Source organism: Pholcus phalangioides, unplaced genomic scaffold (genome assembly GCF_987345545.1).
Source record: "Pholcus phalangioides strain wild (caught in Gottingen) unplaced genomic scaffold, Ppha-v1.0 ptg000022l_1, whole genome shotgun sequence".
Lineage (NCBI taxonomy): Eukaryota > Metazoa > Arthropoda > Arachnida > Araneae > Pholcidae > Pholcus > Pholcus phalangioides.
In genome coordinates, this window is record NW_028301615.1 from 14,252,967 (window position 1) to 14,266,624 (window position 13,658).

The 13,658-nt window shown below is 36.1% G+C and overlaps 2 protein-coding genes across 2 annotated transcripts in view; one reads left to right on the top strand and one right to left on the bottom strand.

The window, feature by feature from the left end:
• Positions 1–786: 786 nt before the first annotated feature.
• On the top strand, positions 787–10,215 carry LOC149069505 (GTP-binding protein 8-like). The gene is made up of 6 exons (XM_089250217.1): positions 787–1,106; positions 2,244–2,339; positions 2,729–2,859; positions 5,451–5,550; positions 8,439–8,560; positions 9,804–10,215. Exons 1-6 carry the CDS (start codon positions 822–824, stop codon positions 9,958–9,960), a joined length of 891 nt encoding a protein of 296 aa, XP_089106343.1. The 5' UTR covers positions 787–821; the 3' UTR covers positions 9,961–10,215.
• Positions 10,216–11,638: 1,423 nt separating this feature from the next.
• The window catches only part of mesh (sushi domain containing 2 mesh), a 42,737-nt gene continuing 40,717 nt past the window's right edge, over positions 11,639–13,658 (bottom strand). Inside the window, exons 20-21 of the mRNA XM_089250216.1 lie at positions 12,241–12,382; positions 11,639–12,126 (exon numbers count right to left, since the gene is read on the bottom strand). Coding sequence (XP_089106342.1) covers positions 11,988–12,126; positions 12,241–12,382 — 281 coding nt within the window. The 3' untranslated portion in view covers positions 11,639–11,987. The remainder of the gene's footprint in view (positions 12,127–12,240; positions 12,383–13,658) is intronic.

Sequence of the window (13,658 nt, forward strand, 5' to 3'; positions counted from 1 at the left end):
TGATTGACTGTATTTGCCCCACTGTAGGCCTGTTGCTCTCTGTGGCGAGACTTTTTCACGGGAAGATCGGCTCGAAGTTATGAATCAGAGCAAACCAAAGTCAGCCGACTGCCACAGAGACAACGGTGGGGGTTTGAACCCGGGTTTTCGTGATGCGATTCCGTCACTATGACCACTCGAACACCCCAGAGGCACAAGGATCATCCTGGAGACCCGGGGAAAATCTTGTTATACTTATTTATTTATTTATTTATTTTACACTATAAATACACTGATGTAGATGGTCGGTCCGCCAAAGATCTCAGCCTTCGGGACCCGGCTTCAAGATGTGGGAGGCCATGCCTTTTGTAAATTCACCTCTGCCTGCAACCAAACGTGAAAATCCGTAGATCAGCGGTTCTCAACCGGTGCTCCGCGGAGCCCCAAGGGTTCCGTGTGCATCTACTAGGGGTTCCGCGGCGACTCGAGGAAAATAAAATGAGTCAGTAGATTTGAAAGAGAAAAGTAAATTAGAGAGTCCTAAAAAAGGACTCATAAAAATTATGTACAAAAAAGGACTCCTCGAGTCAAACAGAGCTCCGCCATAGAAATTATATACTGAAAAGGGCTCCGCGAGTCAAAAAAAGGTTGAGAACCGCTGTCGTAGGTTTTCGAAATAGGTATCTTAGATACCTATTGAAGAGTTTGAAGAATTATTTGCTAGATGGCGGTGCACACCGTGTCTCACTCACACGATTTCAAGCCATAAGCGGTTCAAGATCTTTAATACAGCTTTGGTTTAAGCCGTCTGCTTTCAGAAATGTAAACAAACGCGGAGAACGATGGGGTTGGCTGGCGTTTCCCGTTCGTTGTCCCACGTTTTAAGGCGTAAATTGTGTTCCCAGCCTCCTTTGAACTTGAAGAATTTCTTCAGGAACCCCTGCAACGAGTTGCAGCAGTACGTGCAGGTGCCACTGTACAAGGAAACGGACGTGATCTTCGATCCCAGCGTTAGGGACATGCTCGAAGCCCGGCAAATGTTCACTCCGTCGAATGCTAGCGTCGACATAAAGTACCTAACGTCGGCCGTTGATCCAGACCAGTGTCCTGTGCACGAGTTGCCCGAGGTATATATATATACTGCTTACGAACCTATTCACTATTGTGGTCCAATACCTAAATTGATATTTGGAAATCCGGATCGATTTGTAATATACTGATTACCGTGTTTTGGTGTTTTTTTTTTCTTTTTTGCCGCCACGCTTTTTGAGCTTTGGCGACAGAATTAGGGGAACGCATCTATAGTGAAATCCAGGGATTCTCAAACTGTGTGCCGCGGCGCACATAAACGCACGTTAAATAAATGGCAAGGAAAATCAGACTAGAATGGGAAAGGGTGAAAAATTTCTGCAGCCCCACAGTCAGCTGAATCCAGCTCTGGTTATGTAAATTTTTAGTATTGAAATTAAAAAAATTTTTGGTTTTTAACTTAAGTTGCCGTCCCTTGCAACGTGTTGCCAATGTGCACTGTCGGTTATACCTAAGAAGAGGGAGATCATGAGCTGTAGGAGACATTACTTGATGATAACCACGGTAGAAAGGTTTTCGGAAAATTCACCTCCAACAATGCACCGCTAGGAAAGTTCACCGCCGGAAAATTCACAGACTAACAATTCACTCACTCACTCATTGAATTACTAGGTCACTCACTCACATACTCATTAGGTCACTCACTCACTCCTCTCTCACTGACTCAGTAACTCAATCGCTCACTCCATGCTAACTGACTTGCATCGAACTGTTGTTGGTGAATTTTCTTAGCGGTGAATTTTCCTAGCGATGAATTGCATGACGGTGAATTTTCCGGCAGTTAATTTTCCAGCGGTGAATTTTAAACGAACACGCGGTAGAAAAAATAAGAAAAGAACAAAAAGGAATGCACGCAAAACAACCTAGAAAAATTCAGAAATTATGTTAATTATACGCCCTGCAGATCTGATTCACATATTTCCAGCGATTTCCTTTTGCACAGCTCCCCCATTGAAAAAAAAAATTAACTATTTTGTTGTATACAAAATAAAGGAAAATAACTTGTGTGAATAACCTTTTCACAAACCACATTCTCAAAATTGTTATGAATTTTTGAACTGTTTACATATTTATGGGTGTGCCTTTTACGTATGTCATAATGTGAATCACTTTTCAATAAATCCCACTTCTGATGATCGTGTTTTGTAAAATTATGTAGGTATTATATTTTACAGGTGACTTTCATTGGCCACAGCAACGTTGGGAAGTCATCTTTACTTCAAGCTATATTTAATGCAGTTCCAAATCTTGTACGAACATCAAAGACGCCGGTAAGAATTCACAAATATTGTTTCGAGTATTTGCTTTTGGTTCTTAGAGAAGTTTAGGTATATTTAGCTTATATAAGACTGATGGATAGAGAGAAATTGTTTTGAAAGGTGTAGTTTTAATGTTCTTATCAATTTCTATAATGTTTCTTGCACAGTCAAATCCAGTTATAACGAACTCCAAGAGACCGGAGAAATCACATCGTTACAACGAAATTTCCTTATAAGGGAGTTTCAGGCTTTTTGCATCATTCCTGCGTGAACTTATCTGGGGGAAGGATTAGAAAAGTGCTTGTTAAAATGTGATTTTTTCACTATAACATTATTCGTTAAAACAGGATTGGACTATTATTTTGCAAGGAAACTGATAATATTAATTTTTTTTGGCCTAGGGTCAAACAAAAACTGTGAATTTCTTTCAAGTGAAGAATAAAATGTTCCTGGTGGATATGCCTGGTTATGGATATCGACAACCCAAAACATTTGCTGCGTCAGTGGAAGGATACTTGAAAACAAGAAGGAAGTATGTGTTTTTTTAAAATAATTTTTACACCTCTGAATTGCAAGTACAATGATACACTTTCATGAACGAACACCTTTATTTGTCAGTCAATTTCCCTTTGCACTAGTTCAACCTCAGATGGAAAATGGGTTCCATAGACGTACGCCTACTTCCTTTCTTTCTTTTAACCGACAACAACATGCGCTAGAGGCCATTTATGCCTTGCTATCCCTAGATGGGGTGAGTTGAAGTTGGAGAAAAAAATAGGGAGGGGGGGAAGCAAGCACCCCTGTTCAGATAGAGAGGAGGGGTAGGGGTTGGTGCATAAGTATGTACTTGGTATACTGGATGAATGAACGCCAGGGTCTCTGCCACCGGACTTATCCCGTTGCCGAGATATCTTCTAGCCCAGCTTCGTGGCAGAGTCTGGAACAAAGTGAGGGCACCTAACAGTGTGAGCGTGTAGCGAGTGTTGTGTATGATATTTCAGTGCTGCTATCTATACTTGAAATTGTGACTGAAGTGTAATGATTTAATATTTGTAATGCTGTAGGCCTGTTACTCTCTGTGGCGAGACTTTTTAACGGGAAGATCGGCTCGCATTTGTGCCTTGAAGTTGGGAACCACAGAAAACCAACTTCAGTCGACCACCACTGTGCCGCTGGTGGGGTTCGAACCCGGATCCTCGCGATGCGAGTCCGTCACTATGACCACTCGACCACCACAGCGGCATTACTGGTATACTGGTAAGGGGAAAAAAACATGATGAAAAACAAAAAAATAATTAAAAATTATATAATTAAAGTGATACAGATTCACGTTCGTAAGCAGAAATCTTTGTTAGCGAAACACAAATTCCCATAGGATTCTATAGAGAATCGTTTAATTTGTTCCAAGTACTGGAAAGGAATGTTGCCAAGAAATGCTATAAAAAAGACAAAAACTGATTGAAGACTGAAATGAACAGCTTCAATATCGGATAAATGAAAATTTATAGGAAGATGAGGTACCCGAAGAACTTTTTATTTTACACTATGTACACAATCAACAGCAGCTTTAAAAGACTGAAGCTGATGTTGACGCAACTCAGCCAAGTTCATAGGTGAACCCCTCCAATTTGTGATAGGATCATCGTATTTATGAGTCTGATCAATGCAGATGGAAGAGATAAGCTCCTAAAATGACCAGACTGTTCAGTTTGATGCCAAGAGTCTTGCACTAACAAAACGTCTGCTCTAAAAACATTGACTCCTTTTTTTTCAATACATTTTCTATTAACTGAATATTTTATTTTACATGAAATGGTTTTAAAACTTTCAGAAAGAGGATTAGTGGTACATCTGTAAAGAGATTCTGATTTGGACACGCGAGTTTTTCGAGCTGGAGTGGCAATAAGTCTGATGGTGATTGGTGGGAAAATTCAGCATGTAACATGACTGCATTGGGTTATCATGTGCCTCCATATCAACGAAAACTTCATTAGTGTATCTGTATTCGTTAGTGAGTCAGAAAAATCATGAAAAAAAAAAAATCTTTGCTAGCCAAAAATTCGTGTAAACCAAGTCTTCTTTAGCTAAGGTATTACTGTATAACATGAATACTCAATTGCGACCAAAAGTTGAGGTGGCTGAACGGTCCAAGTACTTGACTCAGGCATTGACGATACAATTTGCAAGAAATTTTAAACTAGCCTACAACAGGGATTCTCAAACTTTTCCCACTTGCAGCACCCCTTTCCCGTATTTAATAGTTGTGCGCCAGCTCCCCCAGATCGGTGTAACAAGGAATCACATCGAGGAACCTTTGTCAGGCACACTGCAGAGCGGTGGCCCTGATAAAGTTGGAGGTATATGTTTATATTTTGTAGGCCACAGTTTGGGAACCTCTGGCCTATAGGATGCAATACAGTAGGGGAGCAGGTGTATAAGCATATTGCAAGGAAAGAGGCGAGATATGATGCAACACAATGACAATTAAATATATGCCAAAAAGAGGGGTGCCAAAGTACTTGGCTCAGGCAGCGACTATACAATTTCTGTGAAACCATATACAGAGTGCAACTGATGTACAACGATACTGTAGGGACCTAGAAAAATATTGTTATAGACAGATTGTTGTAGACAGTTTGAGCATTTGCACTATTTTCTATTGAATAGGAATTCCACTGGGACCAAAGAAAATGTTGTTACAGGCAGTATTGTTATACACAGATTTCACTCTGCATATTGCAAAATACCATTTGCATCCTGTCGCTGCCACTGCAGTTGGTCAGCAGCATAAGTGAATACAGACTCTTTGTGCAGAGAGGGAATCACTGGGGGTGTGCATGATTAACGGGGGGAGAAGAGGATATGAATTTCTACCTTCGCCCTCCTACCTATGTCAATAATACAAATTTACAACAAGGCCCTTTGTTCTGCACCCATTTATGGTCAGCTTGTCTGCTGCCACTTTTCCCACAAAGATGTGTTAAAGGAAGCAGCACCATGAGATGGCAATTGCCACACTGATGTCTATGCAGCACTTATTCTGAATTTTTTTATTATTTTGTTAATTTTGTTTAATTTATTTATTTGATACATTTCAAATAAATTTCTTTTCTTTCAAACTAGTCTGAAAAGAACTTTCCTTTTGATAAATGGCGAAACTGGATTCAACCCATGGGATGAAGTAGCTTTAGACATGCTAGAGGAATTTAGAATTCCATACACGGTAATTACAGTTTTAGTTAGAATGCAGTGAAACCCTATATAAGAATGCTCAAGGAACCAACGAAATGAATCAATATAAAGGAAAAATAAAGAAAATAAATATTTAAAACGTTAGGAAAGTGTTATCATTATAGAAAGTATACATTAACCAGAGAGTAATATTCAATAACTTCAATATTGAAATAGTTTATTAAGAAAAAAAAAACAATATATATAAATACAGTATTCTACTCAAGGGATCGCTTGATCCGTCCAGAGTATACAAACATAAATTTTTCTGTGGTGGCAAACACTTTCATATAGGCTACTAACAAGTACTAAGCAAAATACAAGTATAGAGATAGACAAATATTTCAAATGCCTAGGTGACACAACACTGTATACTGGGGGCCGAGAAGTACCTTCCTATTGTAGTAAAATATTAATATAATTGATAATTAATTGTTTGAAAGCTCTTAATTTATTTTCATATTTTATTTCATTTGGCAGGTTATTAAAATATAATGGAGCCAAATATATAAATTGCTTTTGGGTTAATGTTTTTTTAGGTTGTATAATATTATATTGAAAACCTCGACGGAGACATGTGTTTGTTGGGCATTGCTTGATTTCAAACCAAGTAGGATTTTTATGAATAAACATTAGACTTCGGTATATATACAATTTTTCAATATTAAATCTATAGTCTGATTTATAATTATAGGTAGATGGTGTAGGGTTACGAGAGGAAATAATATTTATAGTTTTTTTCAGAGCACTTATTAAAACATTTAAATTGGACTCATAATCACCTCCCCAAACACATATAGCATACTGAATAAGTGAGTAGAACCAAGCAAAATAAAGTGTATGAATAAATTGAGGAGATATAATATTTTTTAAGCAATATAAACGAACATTCATGTATTTTATTTTGTTACTAAGTGCAGTTGCATGAGAGTTCCATTTCAAATTTTTGTTTATAGTGACTCCTAAATATTTATACTCTTCAGTTTCCGAGACAATCGGACAAAAACATTGGTCATCAGAACATCCCAACTCATGGCATCGAATTATAAGTGTTTCAATATTTCTATTGTATAATTGAAAATTTATGTATTTAGTTTTTTTGAGATTCAAGGTTAACTTATTATGCCTCAACCAAGTGTTAATTTTTGTTAAATCTAACAACATTTACAACTTCTTAATATGTTTTGAACGTTTTATAATCACGTGAAAGAATTTTTCATTAATTGCATTTCTGATAATGAAGTTAAGAATTTTTGATTAACTTCCTCTATTGGAGTCGTTCAAGTATAACGTAAGCAAAGTTTTAGCCATTTTTGACCCCCCCCCCCCTTGTCAGCAAAATTTCGTCATCAGCTCTGCCCCTCTGAATCCTTACTCATATTTTCATAAAGGGTGGTTGATGACGTAAGCATTATCCAAACCCCCCCCCCCGTCATGGAACCCCCCCCCCCATCGATGATGACGTAATACTTGAACGGCTCGTATTAAGCTTATTTCTTTTTTGTAAGCGTCATATTATTTCACTCAAGGCCATTAAGGTACTACTATTAAACCACGCATGTATCTTGTCCATATTCCTGTGCGGAACTTCTAATGAATTGGTACATGTTGTAATGTGCATGTACATTAGGGTTATCAGATTTGAAATTGAGAAAGGGGGATGCCTGGGCGCACACGCACACGCACACTCAGTGATGTCACTTTTCCCAATTTTCACAATAGATGGCACCACTATTCTGATCTATAAAGCTGGTCATAACAATAATTTTCTCAACTGAAACAGAACTGCAAAAAAAGAAGCAAAAGCAGAAAAAATTCTGGATATTTTGACGCGTGTTGGTCAGTGAGAGGAAAACCCTAAAAACAGTCATGCTACTGAAGAATATATATTTCAAAATGGGAAAAACTTTTTTTTCCAAATAAAAAAAAGAGAAAAGGGGTAATTTCCAAAAGGTAGGAGGATGCTTGAAATTACATCAAAAAGAAAGATGTCTAGTTGTAGGAACCCTATTGTACATAAACTGAACGTAACGTGAAGTTTGTTTCTGTATAATGCTTGTTGCTGTGTGTGTGCTGCCATCTGCGATCAATTTTTCTAACTAGAGTGAAGTGTAATGATTGAATAATTGTACCATTGTAGGCCTGGTGATTAAGGTACCACAATGCCTTTTGTAAAGAATTTGCCATTGCAATTGCATTAACCAAACGGTGAACCTTTCCTCTAATTATATGAAATAGAGATGACTGGGGATACCAAGCGAAGATAATTGAAAAGAAAAGTCACATTCCTTTGTGGGGTATCGAACCACCAACCTCACACTTTCTGGGCATGTGGCCTACCATTAAGCTACAGAGGACTGACATGTTCTTTCCGGGTTGAACCGGACTGCAAAATAGACAGCCTCCTAACTCAGCAACAGTTCAGCTCGTAACAAAATTAGCCTCCAGATGATGACATAGAACAAAACAATGAAACACTCCACTAATTATACAAATTACAGATGACTGGATACCAAGGCAGATAATTGGAAAGAAAAGTCACATTTTCTCTCTCCTCGGTAGGGAATCTTTTGGGGAGCCTTTATGTTATCTTCACTTTGTCGTTGTATGTCCTTTGTCAAAAACTGTCATGCATCAAAAACCTGCCAACCCTGGGGGTTGACCATCTTCGTGTCAATGGCAAGGATTCTATCCTTAAGTCCACAATTTCTATCAACAATCAACTATGAAAGGGAATTTCTTATTCAAAATGTTTTAAATGATGCATGTGATATTTTAGTGCTATTTATTATTTAGTTATCTACACTTGAATTATATCATAATTTTGTTCATGTTTGTAAAAATATTTATTAATTATTGCATATATGTGTCAAATTTCAGTTCATTGTGACTAAAATAGACAAAATAATTACTTCTCGAAGATTAAGGAGTTTATTGGAACTTCAGCAGATAAGAGACAAGTATTTGTCATCCTGCTGCTTTCCTCAGATTTTCATGGTTAGGTAAGCGTTCACATAGTGTTATTCATTCATTAAATACTTATGCACATTAATTTCTATGAAACCATTATGCATGTTTAACCCTCTATGGTCCCATGCATATTTGAAGATATGAGGTACATGACAAAGACATGGTCAACAAAACCCATATACATATTTCTTTTCTCCATTTCTTTGATATATTAGGAAGTACATCTTTTAGTGTCATTTCAGTACAAAATATGGCTACGTAAGTAAAATACTTTTATATCTAGAAGGAGTCGATTCCTTATCAATGTAATTTTTCGAAAGCTGCTGTAATTTTACAGCAGCTTATTCAGACAAAGCCCATTTCAAATTTCAAGGTTCTGTCAATACACAAAATTTGAGGATATTGGCAAGAGAGAATCCGTTCCAAATGCAACCATTGCCTCTTCATTCTCCAAAGGTCACTGTGTGGTATGGGTTTACAGCAGCATTTATTGTCAGGTCTTTCTTTTTCGAGGAGATAGGTGCTTTGGTCCTGTAACCTGTACCATCCAGCACTGGAACATCGCAGATGTGTGGATAGCACAATTTTCAAGCACTATGGTGCTCCTCCGCTTATTGCAACACCAGTGAAGCAACTGTTGAATCACCATTTTGGTAATGACAGAGCTATCAGTCGTCATTTTCCAACAGTTTCGCCACCGCGATCACCTGACCTGAACCTTTGTGACTTCTGGCTGTGGGGTCATCTAAAAATGTTGTGTAGAGTGGTATGATTTTGTGAACTTAGCTGAATTGAAAAACCACATTATGCAACACATTCACAACATCACCCTTCAATACCCTTTGATACACTTCAATCTGTTGTGGAACATGCTGTTGTGCGCTTTTGGCTCATAGGAGATAACGGTGGACAGCATATTGAACATTTCTTGAGTAGCAGCTAATTTACCACATCCTTTTCCTGATGGCCTCATCACTGTTTGCTTTTCAACGATTTTTCTTATGATCACGTCTTTTAATTTGCAGCTTATGACGAGTACAGTGCCATCTATCGGTCAATTTTTGAACTATTTTTTTCTTTTGCCAGACGAAATCCCATTGCTTCATGTATATTTGGGTGAAATATCAGGTCATTCTGACCAATGGTTCTTTTTATTACAGCCTTTTCAAAAATGAACTTTAATTATAATCACACTGTATATAACTTATCAATAATCTGAGCAGTGTTGTACAAACATTATGATGAAAGATAATTTTTTTTAAATTTTATGTTCAGCTCTGTGACATATGAAGGCATTGGATATCTACAGACTTTCATTGCACATGTAACTGGTAATCTACTTCTTCAAGATGCTCCACAACATCTGATGTTAGAAAGTAAGCAAGAACCTGAGGTCATTCAGATGACACATAAGGATCTTCTTCTTAAATGAGGATATGACAGATGGATGGTAATTATATTTGTATGTAAACCAGAGCTGCACAAGTTCTTGAGTGACTTATAGCCATACTTTGACTGTGATATTCTACCAAATGTAAGACTCGTTATATGTGACATGCCACTTGTCATGCAAAAGCAGCAACAGCTCTTATAGAGTTTGTTATTTGTAAAAGCATCTGGAGAATCTTGTCCTTCTTCATTGTAATTTGTGCTTCTATTGATTAATATAATTTTTTTTTATATTTAACTTCAACATTTTGTTTTCTGATTTATCTGAAATGAGGAACAGATGATGGTATATTTGATTTTTTTTTTTTGGCACGGAGAAAGAAGTTCCAATTTTTGGATAGAGGGTGCTGCACAAAAGAAAATTACAGAATGCCAGACCTGAACTTTTCTTCAACCTTCTGTGTTCAAAAAGCTCTTAAAGCTTTAGCCAGCAATTTGCAGCTGAGGTAAAGCAACTTCATTAATAAATATCCTTTATCCACCAATGCCAACATTACAATGAAAAATTTATATAAGCGCCAGTAACAGGAAAATTCAGAAATTAGCTGGTAATCTTATACCTCACAATTTATAGGACTCTGATCTGCATATTTCCAATGATTTGATTTTGTGCAGTGTCCTCTTTGGATAAAAACTTGAACTAAATTTTTTTTTACTGTACCAAAAAAAACCTTCCTTCATCAGAATAACTTTTTTTCACAAACCACATTCAAATATACCAATTCCTTCAAGTTTTTATGAATTTTTAAACTATTTACCAATTTATGGGATACCCTGTGCTATATAGGTTCCAAATTATAGTCTGTCTCTATTCATTTTATCACGAGAAACAACAATTCTCCTACTACAAACTTTTGGTGCATTTGTCACTTATCTATAGCAGGGCTTGACAAATCTCTGGCTCCAGGCAACCATGGCGACTAGAAAATTGGTATTGTCGCCTAAAATATTGTATATATGATTGCTAAATTACAATCTAAGGATGATGTAAAAATTTCAGACTTCATTACACCAGCAGTTCTCAACTGGTGCTCTGCGGAGCCCTTGGGGCTCTGTGGCTACTCAAAGGAAATAAAATAAATCAGTAAATTTGATGGATAAACAAAAAAAAGAGGTCTACAGGGGTCTGCCGTAGAAATTATGTACTGAAAAGGGCTCCGCGAGTCAAAAAAGGTTGAGAACCGCTGCATCACATTATGTGTAATGCAGCGAGGAATTATTAATTCAACACCGCAAAGAATTATCAAATCCTAGAAAAGTTGAAAATAAACATTATTTAGGACACTCTTTCTTGATCAGAAAACCATGCCTGGCTCTTAAGAAATTTCGTTGGTGCCTAAATATTTTTTCGATTTGTCATGCCCTGATCTATAGTAATGGGAACATTATGATTCTGCAAAATTTGCTGATGCTCTGTTTCATCAAACTACTTGATCAAATGTTTTTTCTATCTTACTCTGTTATACAAGTTACTAATAGATTCACTAACTTTTTTGACACTGATGAAATCATTCGTAATAAATTATATGCATGTCTACTATTTTATCGACATACCAAACATTTATAGTCAAGAACCTCTCTTTTAACAGTAGAAGGGATGATACTGACTTTTTAACCCTCTATACTCATAAACTTATATAGAACTGTACAATAACACTTGCTTACTTCAAAATGTGAATTTATTAACAAAAAGCATGAGTACATATATTTGGGATACATCAAGAAAAAAATGTTTTTCTCTTCCACTTCAACCTATTGCTCAGCAATAGCCTTCTGCATTTCCTTTTCCCAGTTTTTTTTTTTTTAACCTTGATGAATTCTTCTGATAATGAAGCTAATATACAAAAATGTTTTTTTTTTGTCTTATTAATGTGAACTCATTTCTTCTCGCCTTTCTCCTTTGATGGTCGTTCAGTTAAATATACTTATGATACATGTAAATGAATGCAGAGAATGAAAGCTGTTGTATAGATAATACTCTAATGCCAGCTTTAGGTGCTTAGTTAGTTATCAAACTTCATCTTCAAGTTTTTTCGTGTCGTCACTACTCTGAGGTGATGGTGTTGATGTTGTAGGAGCTGCATAAGGTTGGTGCTGCCCGTTGCGATAGTAATTGTTTTTCATCAGTACGAATTGAGTTGGGCCAAAACTGTAAAATAAATGAATTAAACAATTATGTAAAATATTATTTACTGATTATAATTGCAATAGATTCTTCTAAGAGTAATTATATCCTGTGAAACAAATGGTAAGAGCTGCTTACTCCCCAGTCTCTCCTGTTCTATGATCTCTTCTTTGTCGGAAATGAGCAATGATGCAGAAACAAGTCAAACCGCCAATAATAAGTAAAGGTAAAATTATTCCTACAGATATACCAGCAATTTTTTTGGTGTAATCAGCTTCACCTATGAATTAGAAGACATAATTCAGCAAATTAGAGTATGGTCTCTTTCAATATCTATCATAGTTTATAATTTGTGCATTTAATTAATTGCAAATGAGAATCATTTATTTCTGATTTGTTTTTAATTCAGTAACATGAAGATAAGTGACTAAATATGTGCATGGATAAAAAAACTGAATTTTAAATATGCATCGATATCTTAGCTAATGGAGGTAATTTATTCCAGTATCAGGTTCAAAGCCAAAATCTTCATTAGCCAAATCACGATTTTCCACAGGTTTTTTTGTTTGGAAAATCTTTCCTGGCATGGCCCAAAATTTGAAGATGAGTTTCATAAAACACTAGGAAAGCACTCTAAAAATATACAAACACTGATGATATATATATATTTAATATATATATATATATATTAAATATATATATCAGTATTTTTTTATCACATTTTGACACTCATTTATACAGTTCATCTCAAAAGTTTAGAAAAACTTCCGATTATATGCAAATTTTGAAGATTGTGTCCATATGGCGTATCAGAGATGTAATAGTATAAAAGTGGAAAAGCTATCAGATTGGTTTTCATAAAAAAAAATTGCTGAAGTTCTCGCGTATTTTCTAGGATGAAATCCTTCGAATACTTCATTTGAAAGCAAAAAGAAAGGTTGTAAAATGCATTGTTACTAGACCTTCATTTCGACCGGGAAGTTGAATTCAACATTTTTTTAAGAATATGTTCATTCAGTCAATTAGTAAATCAGAGGTTCATTTTACTAACGCATGTCAAATAAACATTACTACAAAATTTCAGAATTTTTGGTACAGTAGTGTTCTTTTTTAATCGTACGGATGAGCTGCAGAAATCTGCCAGAAATTTGATCTGAGGAAAACATGTTCAAAGTTTGTTTCTTGTTTACTTCAGCACTGTCATTCATTACTTCTTCCATTTATTTTGAAAGAACCGATTAACCATTTGACACAATTTTTTTTTGCATTTAATTTGCAATTAAATGATGCATTTTCAAAAAGTAAAAATGAAATAAAATTTCTTCAAAAGTCATTTTTAAAAAATCAGCATTTTGAAGCCTTGGAGGTTGGGAAAAGTCGGGGTGCACAACCTTTTCAGTCCGCGGGTGGGAAACATATATATATTGTGTCCACATGACCTACATTTTATGGGACATTATTGGCAACATTACTTTCATTTGACAATTTTTGGTGATAATTGGCAATATCCCATAGTTTAAGAAAATATGGCCAGCCATGGTAGTTTTGTTTTTCCT